We start from the raw sequence: 24,794 nt of genomic DNA, 5'->3' as shown, positions 1-24,794 counted from the left end.
AGATCTGGAGACTGGCTAGGCCACTCCAGGACCTTGAAATGCTTCTTACGAACCCACTCCTTTGTTGCCTGGGCGACGTGTTTGGGATCATTGTCATGCTGAAAGAACCAGCCACGTTTCATCTTCAATGCCCTTGCTAATGGAAGGAGGTTTTCACTCAAAATCTCACGATACATGGCCCCATTCATTCTTTCCTTTACACGGATCAGTCGTCCTGGTCCCTTTGCAGAAAAAAAGCCCCAAAGCATGATGTTTCCACCCCCATGCTTCATAGTAGGTATGGTGTTCTTTGGATGCAACTCAGCATTCTTTGTGCTCCAAACACGACAAGTTGAGTTTCTACCAAAAAGTTATATTTTGGTTTCATCTGACCGTATGACATTCTCCCAATCTTCTGGATCATCCAAATGCTCTCTAGCAAACTTCAGACGGGCCTGGACATGTACTGGCTTAAGCAGGGGGACACGTCTGGCACTGCAGGATTTGAGTCTCTGGTGGCGTAGTGTGTTACTGATGGTAGGCTTTGTTACTTTGGTCCCAGCTCTCAGCAGTTGATTCACTAGGTCCCCCCGTGTGGTTCTGGGATTTTTGCTCACCGTTCTTGTGATAATTTTGACCCCACGGGGTGAGATCTTGCGTGGAGTCCCAGATCGAGGGAGATTATCAGTGGTCTTGTATGTCTTCCATTTCCTAATAATTGCTCCCGCAGTTGATTTCTTCAAACAAAGCTGCTTACCTATTGCAGATTCAGTCTTCCCAGCCTGGTGCAGGTCTACAATTTTGTTTCTGGTGTCCTTTGACAGCTCTTTGGTCTTGGCCATAGTGGAGTTTGGAGTGTGACTGTTTGAGGTTGTGGACAGGTGTCTTTTATACTGATAACAAGTTCAAACAGGTGCCATTAATACAGGTAACGAGTGGAGGACAGAGGAGCCTCATAAAGAAGTTACAGGTCTGTGAGAGACAGAAATCTTGCTTGTTTGTAGGTGACCAAATACTTATTTTCCACCATAATTTGCAAATCAATTAAAAATCCTACAATGTGATGTTTCTGGATTTTTTTTTTCTCATTTTGTCTGTCATCGTTGAAGTGTACCTATGATGAAAATTACAGACCTCGTCTTAAGTGGGAGAACTTGCACAATTGGTGGCTGACTAAATACTTTTTTGCCCCACTGTATGTTGCTGCTACTACTACTGTTTATTATCTATCCTGTTGCCTAGTAAATTGATCCTTACCTATATGTACAGATCTACCTCGTACTGGTACCCGTGTGTGTGTGTATATACCTAAGTTATCGTTACTTGTGTATTTGTCCCGCATGTTAATATTTTTCTAGTTATTTTTGTTTTCTTCTGCATTGGTGGGAAGGGCCTGTAAGTAAGCAGTTCACTGTTAAATCTACACCTATTATTTTTATGAAGCATGTGACAAAATTCAATTTGTCTCACACAGAGACAGATGAGGAGGAAGCTGTAGCCGTGTGAGAGTCATATGACGCGGCTTAAGGGCTCCCGTCTCCTCTCCCACCGCCTCGTGTCTAACGATGAGCGATAGAGAAAAAGCCTTGACTGTGCACGCCAGGAATGCACCGCTGCTTCTGCCAGGCCCTCTGATAATTTTCACTAGACTGCTAGTTATTGGACCATGTTGTATAAGCCTAGGTCGTGTATAAGTCAAAGCCTGTGAGGCTTAGGTGTTTGCATAACCATCAGATAATAAACTGTGGTAGTTCTTTGAATGTGGAGGCCTGTGGATTTGTGCAGAAAGTATTCAGACCCCATGAATTTTCCCAAATTGTATGTTTCAGCCTTATTCTAAAATTGATGAGGGGACAAACTATTTAATCAATCTACAGACAATACCGCTTAATGATAAAGAACAGTTTTTATTTGTTTAATTTTTTAGACATTCTTTCTACTTTTTTACATTTACATAAGTTTTGAGACCCTTTACTCAGTACTTTGAAGCACCTCGACTCTTCTTGGGTATGATACTACAAGCTTGGCACACCTGTATTTGGAGTTTGTCTCAAGCTCTGTCGGGTAGGATGGGGAGCGTCACTGCACAGCTATTTTCAGGCCTCCAAAGATGTTCAATCGGGTTCGAGTCCGGGCTCTGACTGGGCTGCTGAATGACTTTCGGAGACTTGTCCAGAAACCACTCCTGCGTTGACTTGACTGTGTGCTTAGGGTAATTGTCCTGTTGGAAGGTGAACCGTTGCCCAAATCTGAGGTCCTGAGCGAACTGGAGCAGGTTTTCTTCAAGCATATCTCTGTACTTTGCTTCGTTCATTATTCCCTCAATCCTGACAAGTCTCCCAGGCCCTGCCGCTGGAAAATATCCCCACAGCATGATCTGCCACCACCATGCTTCACCTTAAGGATCGTGCCAGGTTTCCTCCATATGACGCCTGGCATTCAGGCCAATGGGTCATCCCCCTATTGTTCAGTTTGGCCGGGCGTCCAGCTCTAGGAGGGTCTTGGTGGTTCCAAACTTCTTCCTTTTAAGAATGATGGAGGCCGCTGTGCTCTTGGGGACCTTCAATGCTGCAAACATTGTTTGGTACCCTTTCCCAAATCTGTGCCTTGAGACAATCCTGTCTCAAATGACATTTTATTTGTCACATGCGCTGAATGCAACAGGTGTGAACCTTTACAGTGAAATGCTTACTTACAAGTCCTTAACACATTTTCTTAAAGCATTGTTGGTTAACCTCTCTAGGGTACTTAGGATGCTAACGTCCCACCTGACCAACATCCAGTGACAGTGCAGGGTGCAGAAATCTCATAACTAAAATTCCTCAAACATACACCCTTTTTTTAAAAGATAAACTTGTTAATTCCACCACAGTGTCCGATTTCAAAAAGGCTTTACGACAAAAGCACACCATGCGATTATGTTAGGTCAGTACCTAGTCACAAAAAAACACAGCCATTTTTTCAGCCAAAGAGAGGAATCACAAAAAGCAGAAATCTAGAGAATTAATCACTAACCTTTGCTCTTCATCAGATGGCACTCATAGGACTTCATGTTACACAGTACATGTATGTTTTGTTTGATAAAGTTCATATTTATATCCAAAAATCTCTGTTTACATTGGCGCGTTAGATTTTGCCTCCAAAACATCTGGTGATTTTGCAGAGAGCTATGTCAATTTACAGAAATACTCATCATAAATGTTGATGAAAATACAACCATTTTGCATGGAATTAAAGATGTACTTCTCCTTAACCTGTTGCTTCTACTCGGGACGCTTGCGTCCCAACTAGAGCTCTGGAAATGCAAATGCGCTACGCTAAATGCTAATAGTATTAGTTAAAACTCAAAAGTTCATTAAAATACACATGCAGGGTATCGAATTAAAGCTACACTCGTTGTGAATCCAGGCAACAAGTCAGATTTTTAAAATGCTTTTCGGCGAAAGCATGAGAAGCTATTATCTGATAGCATGTAACACCCCAAAAGACCCACAGGGGACGTAAACAAAATAATTAGCATTTTGGCGTTACACAAACCGCACAATAAAATAGAAAACATTCATTACCTTTCACCATCTTCTTTGTTGGCACTCCTAGATGTCCCATAAACACTATTTGGGTCTTTATTTCGATTAAATCGGTCCATATAAAGCCTAGATATCGTTATATGTAGACTGTGTGATAAACGAAAAAAACATCGTTTCAAAACGTGACGTCATTTTTTAAAATTCAAAAAGTCGACGATAAACTTTCACAAAACACTTCGAAATACGTTTGTAATGCAACTTTAGGTATTAGTAAACGTTAATAAGCGATAAAATTCATCAGGAGGCGATGTAAAGATCATTAGCTGTCCGTCTGGAAAAATGTCCGGCTAGAAACTCAACGAAAATATCCGGTCCTAGACCGGAGGAGATACGGTGTCCTGCATGTGTTTGACCAAGAAAAAACTCGAAGGGAAATAACAAGACTCTAGACACCGTGTGGAAGCTGTAGGTACTGCAACCTCAGTCAATTAATTGTGGTTCACGTTTATCAATGGGTTAAAGTAGCGCATGGATATATTTTCCCATTTTCAGTGATCAGTTTTTCCTGTGCTTTTCGATGTAAATGCCGTTCTGGTAAAGCCACAGCAGTGATTTAACCAGTTTTTTTAAACGTCTGAGTGTTTTCTATCCACACAGACTAAGCAAATGCATATACTATATTCCTGGCATGAGTAGCAGGGCGCTGAAATGTTGCGCGAGTTTTAACAGAATGTTCAAAAAAGTAGAGGGTCGACTTAAGAGGTTAATGCAACCGGTGTCAGATTTCAAAAAAGCTTTACGGAAATAGCACACCATGGAATAATCGGAGTACAGCGCTATGAGACCAAAATAAGCAATACAGATACCCGCCATGTTGTGGAGTCAACAGAAGTTAGAAATGGCATTATAAATATTCACTTACCTTTGCTGATCTTCATCAGAATGCACTCCCAGGAATCCCAGTTCCACAATAAATGTTAGTTTTGTTCGATAAAGTCCATAATTTGTCCAAATACCTCCCCTTTTTGTTCGTATTTAGTACAGTAATCCAAATGTGCAGGCACTAGGTCCAGACAAAGTCAAAATATATATTACAGTTCGTAGGTACATGTCAAACGATGTATGATAAAAAGCATCCTAAAGATTGATTATATACATCTTATACAATAATGTTTCAACCGGAGAATTCCTTTGTTTTTAGAAATGAAAGGGAACGGAGCTAACTCACGGGCGCGCGCCTGACTGAGCACATGGCCTTCTGGCAGACCCATGACTCAGCTATCATTCTCTCCCACTTCACAGTAGAAGCCTGAAACCAGGTTCTAAAGACTGTTGACATCTAGTGGAAGCCGTGGGAAGTGCAATATGACCCCACATACACTGTATATTGACTTGTAAACATATAAACCTCAGATTTCTCACTTCCTGGTTGGATTTTTCTCAGGTTTTTGCCTGCCATATGAGTTCTGTTATACTCAGACATCATTTAGACAGTTTTGGAAACTTCAGTGTTTCTATCCAAATCTACTAATAATATGCATATCCTAGCATCTGGGCCTGCGTATCAAATTTATTTATATAGCCCTTCGTACATCAGCTGATATCTCAAAGTGCTGTACAGAAACCCAGCCTAAAACTCCAAACGGCAAGCAATGCAGGTGTAGAAGCACGGTGGCTAGGAAAAACTCCCTAGAAAGGCCGAAACCTAGGAAGAAACCTAGAGAGGAACCAGGTTATGTGGGGTGGCCAGTCCTCTTCTGGCTGTGCCGGGTGGAGATTATAACAGAACATGGCCAAGATGTTCAAATGTTCATAAATGACCAGCATAGTCGAATAATAAGGTAGAACAGTTCAAACTGGAGCAGCAGCATGGCCAGGTGGACTGGGGACAGCAAGGAGTCATCATGTCAGGTAGTCCTGGGGCATGGTCCTAGGGCTCAGGTCCTCCGAGAGAGAGAGAAGGAGAGAATTAGAGAACGCACACTTAGATTCACACAGGACACCGAATAGGACAGGAGAGGTACTCCAGATATAACAAACTGACCCTAGCCCCCCGACAAACTACTGCAGCATAAATACTGGAGGCTGAGACAGGAGGGGTCAGGAGACACTGTGGCCCCATCCGGGGACACCCCCGGAAAGGGCCAAACAGGAAGGATATAACCCCACCCACTTTGCCAAAGCACAGCCCCCACACCACTAGAGGGATATCTTCAACCACCAACTTACCATCCTGAGACAAGGCTGAGTATAGCCCACAAAGATCTCTGCCATGGCACAACCCAAGGGGGGGCGCCAACCCAGACAGGATGACCACATCAGGGAATCAACCCACTCAGGTGACGTAGCAGGCAGTTTACTCTGGGCATGCTTTTCATCCGGATGTGAAAATACTGCCCCCCACCCCAAAGAAGTTAAGTAAAAAATATATAATTTTAAGTAACAATTAAACAGCAGCAGAAAAATAACAATAGCGAGGCTATATATAGGGCTACCAGTACAATGTGCGGCGTCACCGGTTTGTCAAGGTATATGAGCTGTAGGTAGAGTTTTTAAGTTACCATGCATAGATAAACTGAGTAGCAGCAGTGTTGAAGAGGGGTATGTGTAGCCCTTTGATTAGCTGTTCAGTAGTCTCATTGCTTGGAGTTAGAAGCTGTTAAGATGCCTTTTGGACCTAGACATGGCGCTCCGGTACAGCTTGCTGTGTGGTAGCAGAGAGAAGTCTATGACTAGGGTGGCTGGGGTCTTTGACAATTTTAGGGCCTTCCTCTGACACCGCCTGGTATAGAGGTCCTGGATGGCGGGAAGCTTGGCCCCAGTGATGTACTGGGCTGTATGCACTACCCTCTGGTGCCTTGCGGTCAGATGCTAAGCAGTTGCTGCTCTCGATGGTGCAGCTGTAGAATCTTTTGAGGATCTGAGAACTAATGCTAAGTCCTTTTAGTTTCCTGAGGAATTAGCTTTGTCGTGCCCTCTTCACGACTGTCTTCATATGTTTGGACCATTGATAGTTGGACACCATGGAACTTGAAGTTCTCATCCTGCTCCACTGCAGCCCCGTCGATTAGAATTGGGGCATGCTCGGTCCTCCTTTTCCTGTAGTCCACAATCGGAGCTCTACGGACAATTCCTTCGACCTCATGGTTAGGTTTTTGTTCTGACATGCACTGTCAACCGTGGGACCTTTTTATATAGACCGGTGTGTGCCTTTCCAAGTCATGTCCAATCAATTGAATTTACCATAGATGGAATCCAAGTTGTAGAAACATCTCAAGGATGATCAATGGAAACAGGATGAGCTCAATTTCGAGTCTCATAGCAAGGGTCTGAATACTTTAGTAAATTGATTTTTATTTGTAATAAATTAGCAAAAATGTTTAAGTCTGTATTTGCTTTGTCTTTATGGGGTATTGTGGGTAGATTTGAGTTTGTTTAAAAAAAAAAAATCATTTTTATAATAAGGCTGTAATGAAACAAAATGTGGAAAACGTCTAGGGGTCTTAGTACTTTCCAAATGCACTGTATGTGAGGGTCCTACAAATAGGACTTCTGTATACATATTTTGAAGGCTTCGAATGAGCTTCAATTTGCATCGTCAAATTCATAAAACCACTGACATTTTACAATATGTAATACGTGTTTTCAGATTAATTTACTCCCAATGTTTTTGTCGTCCAAGAAGAAGCACGAAGTCTAAGTTAAAACCATTTCATTTTTATCTAGGCCTACACACTTTAACCACAATTCTCGCCAGCTGTATGTCTTTCTTTTGAACAGCTTGCCAGTCTAAAAATGTTTTTTTTTAGAAGTACTGGCTGGCAGCGTTCAGTAAAAAAAATTTTTTATTATTATTTTTTTTTTTAAACTGCGTAATCTAATGTAAAACACAAAACAGCCTGTATCTAGCTGTTTCTTATGGTTCTGTGAGTCTTTAGCTCGAGCGACTCGAGTGTGTTGTCTAATCCAGTACACGACCAAAGCTGCGGGAGGTGTAGCTACTTGAATTTAGGAAAGTAAAATGTATAAATTATATTTTAATTGACTGCATTTTTATTTAATTATATTGTCTTGAAGCCTATTCAACACAGAATGGGACTGTATACGGAAGTAAAGCAGACAAAGGTGGTAATTTTCCCACTGTATTCTGTTTACCAACTCTGTTCAACCCTCTTGGAAAGCTAGCCTATCCTCCGGCAGGATTTCCACCCCAAAGCTATTCTAACACACTTGCTTCAACTGATCAGCTGCTTCTCTGTGAACTGATTAGCTGATGCAGGTGTGTAGGTGTAGGACTGGAGCAAAGCCTGCATATACCCAGCTCTCAAGGAGGAGATTTGGCCACTCCAGCTGGACATCAAATAAGCCAGTTGATATCTGTCAAAACTCAGTTGTTATTGTTGACGTTTTTGAGAATTGGTCACACTTCTCTCTTCAGCTCAACAGTTGGTATTTCTGAAAGAACTGGAAAAGGCCCTATCACGTCAGCATTGGGGGCCAAGGCGGAGCAGTATTACTACAGTAAGTTTAACGTTTCCAAACAGAGTTATTTTGTTTAATTTGGTTAACTAGGAAATGTGTTTGCTACTAAAGATGGGTTATGTTGAGTATTTTCTTGGAACCCAGAACCAAACCTCTTGTGCGCTGGCTAGTTATTCAATTTGACTTTGGGGGTATGTGTTCAAACCTGTACTGAACGGAAGCGGACAGTTCTCTCTCGCTGTCTCTGAATGCTGTTAATCCGCTGTCTGTCACAACAGGCTAGGTATAGCAGAGTCAAAAATCCCTAATTGTTGTGTAAATTATGGTTGAAATTGTATAACTTAAAAGAATAACATCATGTGAATTCACGAGCTGGGTTGTAGTGCGTTCGGTTACATCACTCGCTGACCTTTTTCATTGGCCGTCTGAAATAAAAAACAAACACTGGTTGTGGTGCATAACACGCAAGCCTGACTAAATCCTGAAAATACACTAAGCCCGAGGGGTCTCGAGTTGTGTGTGTGTGTGTGTCAAAGTATATGTGCTTTATACTAAACAGAGAATTGGTCTTTTCATTCACAGTTGAATTGAAGAAGGCGCCCTTGGATATGGTGAGTTAATGACCCGCCCCCCCGGCTAGAAGTTCAAGTACAGTATTCTTTGGCTACTGTAACCAAAAGCTTTACCTATGTGTTTAGACCCCACCCGCACAGTGGGGTATACTACAAAGCAGGATCAATGAGTTAGCTGGCAAACTTTGATAAACAAGAAATAGCTATTGATTTTCTTGTTTGTTAAGAAGGCAATACTTGGATGGATCCTGTGTTTTGGTTGTTGGGTCATTTAGGTCCTGTCCATTTCAAGCTTTCAATAAAAATAAAAACTTTTCAGAATATTTAGGGCTTTACCTAGCAAAGACTTATAGATGATCTGGAGCCAGTGGATTTGGCAACGAATATGAAGCGAGGGCCAGCCAACAAGAGCATATATTAACCTGTCACAACATACAGGTCGCAGTGGTGGGTAGTATATGGGGCTTTGGTGATAAAGTGGAAATTATTGTAGTTCACATCTCAAACCTTGTGAAAGCACTCAACAACGAATGTATTCAGTAGACCCACACACCATGCTCTGTTTTGTTAGAGGTGTGTTCTTAAAATAGGTTAGTCTTGCTCTATCTCCACGTGGGTTCATAGGTCAGCCCAGACTCATGTTTATAAACAGTGTCTTGTCGGAAGCAGCTGCGAAGTAGCCTTGTAATCACATTGCCGTTTGCAACCGAAAAGCTGCACTGCTGTCACACTCTGCCTTAACTTGATTTCACGCATCACTTGGGCAAGCAAGGCACTCTGTGGTAAGTATCCTACTCTGCTTTCCTTGGATTTTTGACTGGGAAAGGTTAGTGTCACATTGCTTTGACTGTACATCCATTTTTAGCAGTTCATTCCCACTTTAATTGTTACATGGTAATATAGTGTGCAACAGGCTGCACTTGGCAATATGTTATTTGTCTTGAAATAATTGTCAGTATATTGCTTGTGTTGCACAAGTGTATAAAGTCACTCATATAAATGTTTTATATTTGTAAGTATCATGCATTAGATTCATATTATCGAGCAGAATGGATCCTAGTATTTGCACCTCCTTATCCTAAGTCTGGTATAAGGAAGTTGGTCATTGATTAGCTCTGGTATTGGCAGGATTATCGACTATGCTTGGGTAGAAGACTAGGGATCTGTACCAGGTTTTCAGAATTGCCTGAGATGCGCATGGTGATCTGACATCGACACTACCACAAACATATGTTGGCCTAAACGGTAGTATTTATATAAAGTAGCCTGACGTAATGAAGCATGCGTAGCAGACAGTCTTTCTAGCTGTAGAATGTTTACAAATAATTGTATGATGCAGTACTCTACCCTAGGGGGGACAGATCATAGCAAAAATAACATGGCCTGTTTAATCTCAGTTACTGATATATAAAAATGAGAAGAAAAAAATCTTTATGCACCGGTCCATCAATTTAAGTACCACAATAAAAAATGTATCTGTCAGTTCAAGCTACAGATACCAGTTTCAATTGCAGTCTCTGCATCTCAATCCACCGCATCTGCTTATGTCGCCCTTCTGCATCTGCTGTCAAAAGTGGTAGAACTACAGGGCCGTTTGTCGGACCAGGGAACACCCCGAAAATTGGTCTTCTCACAAACGTCTGTAGCAGTTTTGCATACAAACTAATTTAACCACTCTATAGAAAGGGGAGACTCTTATGAACAAGATGTTCTCTGTTTTTGCTCTATGACCGCCCCCCAACAATACCCCTCATCTCTGTCAATTTGGCCATTTTATGAATGCTTTTCATCTTTTCCATGGCATAGTGTATTAATGGCCATATTCAATAATTTATCAAAATGTTCATTTTTTGGGGATACTTAAAGGGTTCCTAAATTCCAAATCAAATAGCTAAATGATCCACAGTATGACCTTAAACAATTCCATATGTCATAAGGTTGTATTACTCCAGGGTTTACGAATGACAAGCTCTCTGCTTTCAATCATATTGGGATTGTCCTAAAGTCAAGATGTGTCCATGCCTCCCCCCCCAAAATTTCTTAGCGGTTTTAATTGTCAGTGGGAGTGTAAAGAACCTTCCTGTAATGTGACCAGAAACGGGATGCACACTTTGAATCTGTAGATGACTAGCCTAGCAATAACCAATGCTAAATACATTAAATGTATTCGATACAGAATCCCTTGAATCTAAAAAAAATGTTAGCTGACACAAGCTAATTGAGTGCCTTTCAGTTACTGACATAACGAGAGAAACTGCTTATGCACAACCAAATAGAAAAATTTCCCCTTGTGCATTCTAACTCTTCTCACTCTAAAAGTATGTTTTTTGGGGGGGAAATTGATCCGATGGCCTGTAAAAGGCCGCCAATTGCCCATCCCTGGTCTAGAGGATCCTGTATGCCAATCATGGCTGTGTATATTGATCGTGTCAAACAGATTTGACTGAGCATTTCGATGACAAGGCTCAGGGAAATAAATGATCAAAAACATATTTGGAGTTATTTTCATGAAATAAACACTGATTTTATTAGACAGAGTGATTAAAACATACAATTATAAAGACTGCATGTGGGCTTAAAATAAAGGTTGAAGTTGAACTACACATTTCCTGGTTGCTAAAATTCTAATATTTCAGTTCATGTGACAAAATAAGTATAGTGTAGAGAATCATTGTACCATCTAAACCACTGTGAAATATATTTTCCAGTAACAAAAGTATTGTATTTTCAGCTGTTTGAAGCTGGTGTACAAAAGAAAGACTCAACTTCAATGGGAAGTTTAGAAATGGCGCACAGAAAAATTCTACAGCCTCTTAGACTTGCTTTCAGTGTGTTACAGATCTTCTTACTTTTCTATGATCATTTGCTCTGGTCTCCCAAAAAGTTAAACATGGCCACTTTTAAATAAAAAAAATTATATGGAGCCAAGGATGCAGAGCAGTGATCACCTTTCAAACAATTACACCGTTGACTGATTTTAATTTTAATGTCGTGGTGCTTTGTTGCACAATTGTTGGATTTGTTCCATTCCCTCTAGGACTCAAGACTGCTAAAGATTGTCTAGCTACTTTGTCGTTGAACTTCTCATTTCAAAGATCATGGGCATTAATATGGAGTTGGTCCCCCCCTTTGCTGCTATAAGACTGCTCTTCTGGGAAGGCTTTCCACTAGATGTTGGAACATTGCTGCTTCCATTCAGCCACGAGCATTAGTGAGGTCGGCCACTGATGTTGGGCGATTAGGCCTGGCTCGCTGTTGGCGTTCCAATTCATCCCAAAGCTGTTAGATGGAGTTGAGATCAGGGCTTTGTGCAGGCCAGTCAAGTTCTTCCACACTGATCTCAACAAACCATTTCTGTATGGACCTTGCTTTGTGCATGGGAGCATTGTTATGCTGGAACAGGAAAGGTCCTTCCCCAAACTGTTGCCACAAAGTTGGAAGCACAGAATCGTCTAGAATGACATTGTATGCTGTAGCGTTAAGATTTCACTTCACTGGAAATAAGGGGCCTAGCCCAAACCATGAAATACAGCCTCAGACCATTATTCCTCCTCCACCAAATTTTACATTGGCACTATTTATTTGGGCCGGTAGCGTTGTCCTGGTATCCGACAAACCCAGATTAATCTGACGGACTGTCCGATGGTGCAGCGTGATTCATCACTGCAGAGAACACGTTTCCACTGCTCCAGAATCCAATGGCCGCACTCGGTGGTCCCGTTCTGTGAGCTTGTCGTCTACCACTTCGCGGCTAAGCCGTTGTTGATCCTAGGTGTTTCCACTTCACAATAACGGCCCTCACAGTTGACTGGGGCAGCTCTAGAAGGAATCCTATGAAGGTGCCAGGTTGAAATGCAATGCGCTCCTCAGTAAGGGCATTCTATTTCCAATGTTTTTCTATGGAAATTGCATGGCTGTGTGCTTGATTTTATACAGCTGTCAGCAATGGGTTTGGCTGAAATGGCCAAATCCACTAATTTGAAGTGGTGTCCACATACTTTTGTGTATATAATACCAGTCAAAGGTTTGGACACCTATTCATTCCAGGGTTTTTCTTTATTTTTACTATTTTCTTCATTGTAGAATAATAATGAAGACATCAAAACTATGAAATAACATGTGGAATGATGCAGTAACCAAAAAAGTCCAGATATATTTTATGTTTGAGATTCTTCAAAGTAGCCACCCTTTGCCTTGACAGCTTTGTACACTCTTGGAATTCTCAACCAGCTTCATGAGGTAGTCACCTGGAATGCATTTCAATTAACAGGTGTGCCTTAAGTTAACTTGTGGAATTTCTTTCCTTCTTAATGCATTGGAGCCAATCAGTTGTTTTTTGACAAGATAGTGGTGGTATACAGAAGATAACCCTATTTGGTAAAATACCAAGTGTGTATTGTGGCAAGAACGAATCAAATATGCAAAGAGAAACAACAGTCCATTACTTCAAGACATGAAGGTCAGTCATAACGGAAAATTTCAAAAGCTTTGAATGTTTTTTTTTTCAAGTGCATTGGAAAAAACCATCGGGCCCTATGATGAAACTGGCTCTCAAGAGGACCGTCATTGGAAAGGCAGACCCAGAGTTACCTCTGCTGCAGAGGATAAGTTCATTAGTTACCAGCCTCAAATTGCAGCCCAAATAAATACTTAAGTTCAAGTAACAGACAACTGTTCAGTGGAGACTGCATGAATCAAGCCTTCATGGTCGAATTTCTGCAAAGAAGCCACTACTAAAGGACGCCAAGAAACACGACCAATGGACATTAGACCAGTGAAAATCTGTCCTTTGGGCTGATTTGAGGTTTTTGGGCCAGTTTTTGGTTCTGTCTGCCGTGTCTTTGTCTTAGGAGGAAGTGTGATGGTCTGGGGGTGCTTTGCTGGTGACACTGTCTGTGATTTATTTTAAATCTTATTTTAAGATTTATTTTAAAATTCAGGACACACTTAACTAGCATGGCTACCACAGAATTCTGCATCGATACGCCATCCGATCTGGTTTGTGCTTAGTGGGACTATAATTTGTTTTTCAACAGGACATTGACCCAACACACCTCCAGGCTGTGTAAGGGCTATTTAACCAAAGAGTGATGCGGTGCTGTATCAGATGACCTGGCCTCCACAATCACCCGACCTCAACCCAATTGAGATGGTTTGGGATGAGTTCTACCGCAGAGTGAAGGAAAAGCAGCCAACAAGTGCTCAGCATATGTGGGAACTCCTTCAAGACTGTTCAAGGTGAAGCTGGATGAGAAAATCCCAAGAGTGTGTAAAGCCGTCAAGACTTTGAAGAATCTAAAATGTTTTTTTGGGGGGGGAGTTCTGCATGATTCCATATGTGTTATTTCATAGTTTTGATGTGTTCACTTTTTCTACAATGTATGAATGAGTAGGTGTCTAAACTTTTGACTGGTAAAAAGTGCAAATATATGAATTCTGTATAAAAGACATAGAACACAGCACACTACCAATGTTTTGAAAATGTAATCAAAATAAGTGATTTGGTAGTGTTGTGTACTTTCAATCTGTGTCTTCAATACGGTTGCTGGTCTGGGTCTTCAATGCTCTCTGTAGTTTGGCTTCTTCAGTTTGTCTGGGGTCTGTCCCAAGCACTGTCTGTGTGTCTAGCATCAAATCAAGGGTACCCTTGCTAACAATCCCCATTGCCTTACCCTCTTTCTAACTCTGATCTTTGCAGTTAGTTATTCCCATTCAACTCCCTAGCATCCCCCTTACCCCCAGGCCTCTCTGGAGATCTTATGAAGATCATTTGACTGGAATGCTATGTCTGCCTCTGGCGGAAAAACATGAAGGAAAAAAAGCACATTTCTCACACTTTCTCCGGCTAGCTCTTTGGGGAGCTTATTGTGCTCAGGCTGCAATTAGATGAAAGCCCATTTGTCCAGTCTTTTTTATTTTAATCAGATTGGTTATTATGAGATCAGTTGGGTAGCTACTTCATCAATTTCTAGGCTTATAACAAAGTTTCTTACAGGTGTGTGTGTGTGTGTGTGTGTGTGTGTGTGTGTGTCTCTTTACCCATTTTAGGGGTGTCATAGCGGGGAGACGATGCGAGTCCACACTCACACAAAGTTCTGCTTCCTATGTGTGCTCACCTTCCTGTTCCACCAGTGCAGCCACTGCCACGGCGACAGCCAGCACCATCACCACGGCCATCACCAAGGTGAACATGATGGTCATGAACACGCCCACAGCGACCTGCAGATCTCCCAGGCTCCTTACGTGGGCGGAGGAGGGTCTGGTGGGGAAATGGATGTGCAGAACAAGGGTCCTGGTGAGGTGCTAGAGCTGGAGCAGCGCTTCTATATCCACCAACTGTTCCGGCGTTACGGCCAGCGCGGCCAGCTGGACTTCCGTGGCTTCCAGAGCCTGCTGCTCAGCCTGGGTCTGGGGGAGGTGAAGGTGGTGGGCTTGGAGCATGAGGAGCTGGGCCACGATCACGTTGCCCACCTGGACCTGCTGGAGGTCCAGGAGGGGCTCCACTCACACTCGCCCACCCACGAAGAGCCAGGGCATGGCCATGGGCATAGACACCAGCATACACTGGGGAGGCCCCATGCACACTACCACTCACACACAGATCCAGGGCCAACTCACTCCCCCTGCAACCAGCTGGCGACCGGTGCCAGTCCAACTGTAGATGATGGTCCATTGGAGGATCACGACCACAAACATGACTACGGCCCAGTAAAAGACGGTGACCACACTCATGATCATAAACCAAATCATGACCACGAACAAGACAAAGAGCACAAACTCAAAGAGAGCCAACAGCTCAACCATGAAGACCACAGCAACAAGACTCAGCCTCATCATGATCATGACCTCAAATCCCACACACACCCCCATCACTCACAAAACAACACAGACAGTCCTCAAGCACATCAAGAGCAGCCGTCCACAGCCCCGGCACAGGCCCGCCAGGAGCAGCAACCAGGGGCCGAGGCTTCAGAGGTCCCCATTGCCAAGCCCTCTGCCCCACTTACCCTACCTCCAGAATCCAAGCCCAGGAGGCCAAGGAAACCCAAAGGCCAGTGGGCACGAAACCAAGACCACCATAACCACAGTCAGGAACATGACCACGTGCATGGTCACAGTCTTAGTTCTGCGCCTAGGGGGAAGAGGGCGGCAGGTGAGCCCCACTTGAGCCCCATGTTACCGGTGCCAGCCCTGCCCAGGCATCAAGAGGACGTGGTTCATCAGCATGAGGAGGTGGGGCTTATTTATGTGTGATGAATACACAATGTTTTTATATATATATATATAAATGAAATGGATTTGCATAAACTGAGTAGTAAAGGATGTGTAATGACATGGTACTGTTTGATGAACCTTTTCACCCCTGTCCACCATCTCTTCCTTCCTCAATCTCCAGTGTCTGAATCTGACCCAGCTCCTCAACTACTATGGCCTGAGTCCAGACTCCCGCATCTCGCCCAGCCAGTTCACCTACCTGTGCCCGGCCCTGCTCTACCAGATTGACAGCCGCGTCTGTATCCGCCACTATCACCAGGTGGACTTGGGGCAGGCCGCCCTGGAGCCAGCCAACTCCGGTAAGGCCCTGTGATTTCACTCGGTGACAGTAATGCATTTATGTATCTTACCTCATCCACTAACAAGGTGCCCATTGTGACTTTTGTGTCAATGTGACAATTGCGGTACTCATGTCCAAAAGCCTAGATAATATTATTGGATTGTTCTGTGGATGTAAGGCTTTGAATGGTGCAACTCACACATGGGTGGCAGTATTAGGGCCTATGTACACAATAGATGTGTCAGTCACACCCTTCTGTACACACTTAGCTTCTGTTGCACGCAAACAAAATGAGCACTGCAAACTACAGTATTTTTTTCAGCAAATACAACCCTGCTTCTTAGGTAGCACATAGTGAGCTTGAAGGCTCTTCTGTGTCGAGTGAGAACACATACTCAGAAACATGCCAATAGCTTTGTGACAGTCTCATAATTTGACGTGTGCCTTAACTTTTATGCCAAAGTTTATTTGCCATCAGCATTTCCCAAGGCTCTGCAGAACTTTGCCAAAACATAAGGGCTGCACAAAGGTTGATCTTACTTATGTTTTTGTCCTTTTATTGGTGTGGTGAATTGATACTACTTGGGGCTGGATAGGCCTAAGTGTTTTTCCTGTTTTGACATGCGTATGATGCAATGGCACTGCAATTTAGCTTTTAGCTGCCAAGTACTACTACTAAAGTGTTCTTACCCATGACAATACATCTAAATGGAAAAGGCCTTGGACAACAACATTTTGCAAAACTGCCAATCAGGGAATACTTCCTGTCAAACCTCAATTCTTCACAGTTTCAAATATCTTCCAACTCGCTTAATCATATCACATGGTCTCCATTGGTCATTTCACAGTAGCTCCATCATTTGATATGTTTAATATTCAAAAGAAAAACATTTTGAAGAGTAAGCGTAGCCAAAATATTATTAAAATCAGCACGGCCAATTCAGTTGTATGTCTCAATGCTCTTTAAACGGCAGGGTTCCAAACTGTTTCATGAGGGATTGGAAAAGGCTGTCAAACCACCACACTGAAGTGCAAAGGGTGTTCCATTTAAAAAAAAAAATTGCTCATATTACATGGTTAATACATTCCGAAAATACCTAATATTTTGTGACAACTTAGCATGTCACACCTAAGCATGTAACTGTGTTGACAGTCATTGTTCTAAAAGTAATTTTGCATGCCGAAAAACTCCAGGCAATATCAGTAGCATACTGTAATCAAACTGCACACTGTGCCCAGCTTTGAGCGATGACCAGCGAGCGGTAGATGGCCTGTTCTTGCACATCTGCGAGGCACTTTATCATCCAAATGCAAAAATTGAAATTGAAAATGTGTGTTTTACTGGAATGAAAGTAAGCTCTCATCTGGCTACACAGTGCCTTCAAAGTATTTATACCCCCTTGACTTATTCCACATTTTGTTATTACAGCCTGAATTACCCATCAGCCATCTACACACAAACCCAATAATGACAAAAATGATCATGACAAATTTAGTACGTTTACTGAAAATTAAATACACTGCTCAAAAAAATGAAGGGAACACTAAAATAACACATCCTAGATCTGAAGAATGAAATATTATTATTAAATACTTTCTTTACATAGTTGAATGTGCTGACAACAAAATCACACAAATTATCAATTGAAATCAAATTTATCAACCCATGGAGGTCTGGATTTGGAGTCACACTCAAAATTAAAGTGGAAAACCACACTACAGGCTGATCCAACTTTGATGTAATGTCCTTAAAACAAGTCAAAATAAGGCTCAGTAGTGTGTGTGTTTGGCCTCCACGTGCCTGTATGACCTCCCTACAACGCCTGGGCATGCTCCTGATGAGGTGGCGGATGGTCTCCTGAGGGATCTCCTCCCAGACCTGGACTAAAGCATCTGCCAACTCCTGGACAGTCTGTGGTTGGTGGATGGAGCGAGACATGATGTCCCAGATGTGCTCAATTGGATTCAGGTCTGGGGAACGGGCGGGCCAGTCCATAGCACCAATGCCTTCCTCTTGCAGGAAGTGCTGACACTCCAGCCACATGAGGTCTAGCATTGTCTTGCATTAGGAGGAACCCAGGGCCAACCGCAGCAGCATATGGTCTCACAAGGGGTCTGAGGATCTCATCTCGGTACCTAATGGCAGTCAGGCTACCTCTGGCGAGCACATGGAGGGCTATGCGGCCCTTCCCAAAAAAATGCTACCCCACACCATGACTGACCCACCGCCAAACCGGTCATGCTGGAGGATGTTGCAGGCAGCGGAACGTTCTCCACTGTGTCTCCAGACTGTCACGTCTGTCACGAGCTCAGTGTGAACCTGCTTTCATCTGTGAAGAGCACAGGGCGCCAGTGGCGAATTTGCCAATCTTGGTGTTCTCTGGCAAATGCCAAACGTCCTGCACGGTGTTGCCTGTGGACGTCGGGCCCTCATACCACCCTCATGGGAGTCTGTTTCTGACCGTTTGAGCAGACACATGCACATTTGTGGCCTGCTGGAGGTCATTTTGCAGCGGTCCTGCTGCTGGGTTGTTGCCCTCCTACGGGCTCCTCCACGTCTCCTGATGTACTGGCCTGTCTCCTGGTAGCGCCTCCATGCTCTGGACACTACGCTGACAGACACAGCAAACCTTCTTGCCACAGCTCGTATTGATGTGCCATCCTGGATGAGCTGCACTACCTGAGCCGCTCCTTTATTGGGTGTGTCTTGCTAATTGCCTATAATTTCCACCTGTTGTCTATTCCATTTGCACAACAGCATGTGAAATGTATTGTCAATCACTGTTGCTTCCTAAGTGGACAGTTTGATTTCACAGTGTGATTGACTTGGAGTTACATTGTGGTGTTTTAAGTGTTCCCTTTATTTTTTTGAGCAGTGAATAGAGCTTTGAATCTTTCATGGTAGTTCTTTAAGAACTTTCCACACCTGGATTGTGCAACCTTTGCCCATTTTTATTATATAAAAAAAAACCTTCAAGATCTGTCAAATTGATCATTGCTAGACAACCATTTTCAAGTCTTGCCATAGATTATCAAGTAGATTTAAGTCAACTAAACTATGCCATGTCTTTTTGGTAAGCAACTCTAGTGTAGATTTGGCCTTGCTTTAGGTTATTGTCCTTCTGAAAGGTGAATTCATCCCCCAGTGTCTGGTGTAAAGCAGACTGAACCAGGTTTTCCTCTAGGATTTTGCCTGTCCTTAGATCCATTTTTTTTTTTTATCCTGAAACTTTTTTTTTTCAGTTTTACTTTAGTGCCTTGTTGCGAACAGGATGCATGTTTTGTATTTTGTAAGGATCAAATCTTTCAATGATGACAAAGTTAGCAGAATGTTGGTCAAAATCCATCTCATTCCATCCTCTCCCACTGCCGGCCGCTGGGCTTCCTCATCACCATATTTGGGAGTGAGTGGAAACGCCAACCGGATGCTTCACGTTTATACATCCGGTGAAATATCTGGCTCATTGTTCTGTCTCTGCCTGTATCTTTGTAGTGACTGGGTGTATTGATACACCATCCAAATTGTAATAAGTTCACCATGCTCAAAAGGTTATTCAATATCTGCTGCTTTATTATTTTTACCTGTCTACCAATAGGTGCCCTTTACAAGGCATGGGAAAACCTCGCTGGTCTTTGTGGTTGAATCTGTGTTCACTGCTCTGAGGGACCTTACAGATAATTATATGCGTGGGGTACAGAGATGGTGTATAGTCGTTCAAAAATCATGTTAAACACTATATTATTGCAGACAGAATGAAATTTATTATGTGACTTGTTAAGGACATTTTACTCCTGAACTGATTTAGGCATGCGGTAACAAAGGGGTTGAATACTCAAGACATTTCAGCTTTTAATTAATTTGTAACCATTTTGAAAAACAATTTAACTTTGACATTATGGGGTATTTAAATTCAGGCTGTAACACAAAATGTGTAACAAGTCAAGGGGTTTAAATACTTTCTGAAGGTACTAAATCTTTCATTAACACACAAACTCCAGAGTCCCGATGCAACATTTGTGCGGTGTGGCTGAAGTCTACTATAAAAATGAAGTTCATTAAGATGGCACTGAAAAAGGAAAGCGGGCACGGATGACTCCTCATTGGTGAAGGACTGGAGTCTCTCCCATGGTGTAGCGAGAGACACCAGTAGGGCATCCCTCCCTTGGAGAGAGCCTACCTCTTGTTTACTCCCCATAAACTTCCACTTGTGTGCTCAGAAAATGTCCTGTAAGTTCTCATTATTTTTTTTCTCACACTGCCAATTAGGACAGTCTCTTTCTTTCTGGGCCACGGCTCGAAGGAGAATCATAATTTGAGTGAGGACCAGTTCGTCTCTTTTCCCCTCCTTCCCCATATTTCCACCCGGCTGTACCTGATAGGGGTAATTAGAGGGAGGGGGGGGGGGGGGCGTGGAGTATGAGTTATGCAAGTGTGAAGGACCCGCCAGTGATGTTCTGTCTGATTTACAGTTGCCTCAGGATTATAGGGGGTTTTGCCTGATGTGACAAGTAAGATATTACTCAACGGTAGCAACTGCCTCTGTGGCAAGAGGATACATTTCAAAACAATAGACATGTTGCAAGAGTATGAAGTATGAAGAAAACAGTATGAAGAAAAACACTTCTCTCCAGGAAAAACATCAGGGACAGACTGATATTCTGCAAAAGGTACAGGGATTGGACTGCTGAGGACTGGGGTAAATTCATTTTCTCTGAATCCCCTTTCCGATTGTTTGGGGCATCTGGGGAAAAAAGCTTGTCTGGAGAAGACAAGGTGAGCGCTACCATCAGTCCTGAGACCATTCATGTGTGGGGTTGCTTCTCGGCCAAGGGCTCACTCACAATTTTGCCTAAGAACACAGCCATGAATAAAGAATGGTACCAACACATCCTCAGAGAGCAACTTCTCCCAACTATCTAGGAACAGTTTGGTGACCAACAATACCTTTTCCAGCACGATGGAGCACCTTGCCATAAGGCAAAAGTGATAACTAAGTGGCTCGGGGAACAGAACATCGATATTTTGGGTCCTTGGCCAGGAAACTCCCCAGACCTTAAGTGGCTAGGGATGTTACATTGGGATTTGTGTGAAAACAGCTTGTTTATGTGAGTCAAGGTTAGTGTCCTCTCTCTGGCTTAATCCCTTTTAATGGCAATCAGGGGAGCTTCAAATGGTGTGAGTTTAGCACCACTGACATTCCAAAGGGCATTAAAAAACGACCTCTACCCTCCCATCTGCATGGAGGGGGGCGCTTAAGGACTGGAACAACATTGTCCACACACCCTTGTTGCAGCAAACATCCTATAATATGCTGCAGTTGTGAGCCACGCCCCTCCGGTTATCCCGAGTTAAATTGAAAATGTTTACCAAAGTTGGTCACCAACTGCTCTATCCTGCTTTGTGACACACCCTTCAGGTGTTGATGCCCATGAAGCGAATGTGCATATGCCACAAAGGTGGCTAACCTTTGAGCCAGGTAAACTGTCGCAGTCAGATAGTCCTTGAAATCTCGGAGCTCCCAGTTGGTGAAGATGACATGAATGCATTTTAGTGCTTCTGAAGTTGAACACCTTCAACCAATGAGATTTTAGGTATATGGCCAAGCAAGCTAATGTTGCAGCTGTTAACTTTGTCACCATAATCATGTGTCAATAATGTATATGTTTTCTATAAATCTGTTGATGAAACCCAGCTTTTCACTTTAGTGCCAACCATTATTATTAGAAGATTCTGCATCAGTATTTGTTGTGTTGCCACTTTTACAAATGTACTGGTATACAGTGCATTGGGAAAGTAATTCAGACCCCTTCAGTGTGTTAAGTTAGACTTATTCTAAAATGTATTAAATATATTTTCCTCAATCTATTCAAAATACCTCATAATAACAAACCAAAAACAGGCATTTTTTTTGCACATTTATAAAATAAAAAAATATAACAAATGCCTCACTTACAGAAGTATTCAGACCCTTGTGGGAGAATTGAAATTGAGCTCCGGTTTCCATTGATCATCCTTGAGATGTTTCTAGTTAAAGGTTAAATATATATATTTTTTTAAATCCACCGGTGGTAAATTCAATTGATTGGACAGGATTTGGAAAGGCACACACCCATCGATATAAGGTCCCACAGTTGACAGTACATGTCAGAGCAAAAACTAAGCCATGTGGTTGAATGAATTGTACATTGAGCACAGCACTGGGGAAGGGTACCAAATTACTGCAGCATTGAAGGTCCCCTAGAACACAGTGGTCTCTATCATTCTTAAATGGAAAATGCTTGGAACCACAGACTCTTTCCTAAAGTTGGCTGCGCAGCAAAACTGAGCAACCAGGGGAGAAGGACCTTGGTCAGGGAGGTGACCAAGAACCCGATGGTCACCTTGACAGAGCTCTAGAGTTCCTCTGCAGATATGGGAGAATCTTCCAGAAAGACAACCATCTCTGCAGCACTCCACCAATCAGGCCTTTATGGTAGAGTGGCTAGATGGAAGCCACATGACAGCCCACTTGTAGGTGCCTTTTGGCAAACTGCATCTCAGAAAGTAAAAATATAATAGTCAATAGTAAGACAGGGTTTTCCACTATGGGCAAATCTATTTATTATTGCCATCGAAATGTTAGTTGTTAAAAACAGATGCAACAATATTAAGGGATTAGAAATCCAGGGCTTAAAAACAAAAAGATGTCATTGTACACTGATTCATGTTCTCTTTTAAATCCACACTTAGGTTAGTATCCCTCCTACTTTTTCTCTCTGGATTAAAAGGAAATGACGACGTGTACTATATTACATATTGGACCATATATTTACATTACTGTGTAGTTTACCAATAAAATAGTCTGATGGGGATGTGGACATATTCGGTATATAGTCGTGGCCAAAAGTTTGAGAATGACACATTAATTTCCACAAAGTTTGCCGCTTCAGTGTCTTTAGATATTTTTGATGTTTACTATGGAATACTGAAGTATAATTACAAGCATTTCATAAGTGTCAAAGGCTTTTTGACAATTACATGAAGTTGATGCAAAAAGTCAATATTTCCAGTGTTGACCCTTCTTTTTCAAGACCTCTGCAATCCGCCCTGGCATGCTGTCAATTAACTTCTGGGCCACATCCTGACTGATGGCAGCCCATTCTTGCATAATCATTGCTTAGAGGTTGTCAGAATTTGTGGGTTTTTGTTTGTCCACCCGCCTCTTGAGGATTGACCACAAGTTCTCAATGGGATTAACCTCTTGGTGTTAGGGGGCAGTATTTTCATTTTTGGAAAAAAACTTTCCTGTTTTAAATGGGATATTTTGTCAGGTAAAGATGCTAGAATCTGTATATAATTGACAGCTTTGGATAGAAAACACTAACGTTTCCAAAACGGTAAAGATATTGTCTGTGATTATAACAGAACTGATGTTGCAGGCGAAAGCCTGAGAAAAATCCAATCCGGAAGTGCCCCAGGTTTTGAAAGCGCTGCGTTCCAATGACTCCCTATTCAGCTGTGAATGTACCATCAATGAGCTTACGCTTTCTACTATTCCCCAAGGTGTCTACAGCATTGTGACGTAGTTTTACGCATTTCTGTTGAAGAATAGCCATAGGCGGCCACATTGCGTACGTGGTCACATGGTGGCTCCGAGAGATTCTCTCGTAAAATAGAGGTAGCCATCATTCCAATCCGTCCTAGTGAAAAAACGAATTGTCCCGACGGATATATTATCGAATAGATATTAGAAAAACACCTTGAGGATGGATTCTAAACAACGTTTGCCATGTTTCTGTCGATATTATGGAGCTAATTTGGAATATTTTTCGGCGTTGTGGTGACCGTGATTTCTCAGCCAAATGTGAAGAACAAACGGAGCTATTTCGCCTACAAAAATAATATTTTGGGAAAATTTTTTACTTTGGCTGTCTACCTGGGAGTCTCGTGAGTGAAAACATCCGAAGTTCATCAAAGGTAAACGATTTAATTTGATTGCTTTTCTGATTTCCATGACAAGGTTGCCTGCTGCTAGGAAGGCATAATGCTATGCTATGATAAACTTACACAAATGCTTGTCTAGCATTGGTTGTAAAGCATATTTTGAAAATCTGAGATGACAGGGTGATTAACAAAAGGCTAAGCTGTGTTCCAATATATTTCACTTGTGATTTTCATGAATAGGACGATTTTCTAGGAAGATTTATGTCCGTTGCGTTATGCTAATTAGTGTAGATGATGACACCGGTCCCGTTCACGGGATGCGGTGTCACAACAGGTTAAACAGAGCCATGTAAATCATTAATTTGGTCCCCTATGAATCCACATGCTATTTACCGGTTTCCCTACTTCTGGAGTTTATTCAGTAGACATAACATTTAACTGTTTGACAGTTTTAAGGGCCCAATGCAGCTGTATTTATCTATATCAAATAATTTATTGGCAACAATTGCACTGCATATTTATTTAAATGTTCCTCATCAATTTACACACAATACCCCATAATGACGAAGCAAAAACAATTTATATATTTTCACACATTTAAAAAATAGAAATACTGTATTTACATAAGTGAATACTCAAAATTGAGCTCAGGTGCATCCTGTTTCCAGTGATCATCCTTGATGTTTCTACAACTTGATTGGAGTCCATATGTGGTAAATTCAATGATTGGACATGATTTGGAAAGGCGCACACCT

The 24,794-nt window shown here is 42.3% G+C and overlaps 1 protein-coding gene across 5 annotated transcripts in view; it reads left to right on the top strand.

Moving 5' to 3' along the window:
- Positions 1–24,794, top strand: part of slc39a10 (solute carrier family 39 member 10) — a 63,962-nt gene that overhangs the window by 11,033 nt on the left and 28,135 nt on the right. For 3 of the 5 annotated variants that reach the window (XM_029664185.2, XM_029664100.2, XM_065023301.1), the window contains exons 2-5: positions 7,945–8,027; positions 8,571–8,599; positions 14,609–15,793; positions 15,957–16,134. In XM_029664185.2, coding sequence (XP_029520045.1) covers positions 8,597–8,599; positions 14,609–15,793; positions 15,957–16,134 — 1,366 coding nt within the window. In that variant the 5' untranslated portion in view covers positions 7,945–8,027; positions 8,571–8,596. Of the gene's footprint in view, positions 1–7,944; positions 8,028–8,570; positions 8,600–9,250; positions 9,343–14,608; positions 15,794–15,956; positions 16,135–24,794 lie in introns of those variants that run through there. The other 2 variants (XM_065023322.1, XM_065023233.1) reach the window with 2 other exon arrangements.

The sequence above is a fragment of the Oncorhynchus nerka genome, linkage group LG1, assembly GCF_034236695.1.
Source record: "Oncorhynchus nerka isolate Pitt River linkage group LG1, Oner_Uvic_2.0, whole genome shotgun sequence".
In the NCBI taxonomy this organism is placed as follows: Eukaryota; Metazoa; Chordata; class Actinopteri; order Salmoniformes; family Salmonidae; genus Oncorhynchus; species Oncorhynchus nerka.
The sequence above is the reverse complement of the archived record's forward strand: the minus strand, read 5'-3'. Positions and strand labels throughout refer to the sequence as shown.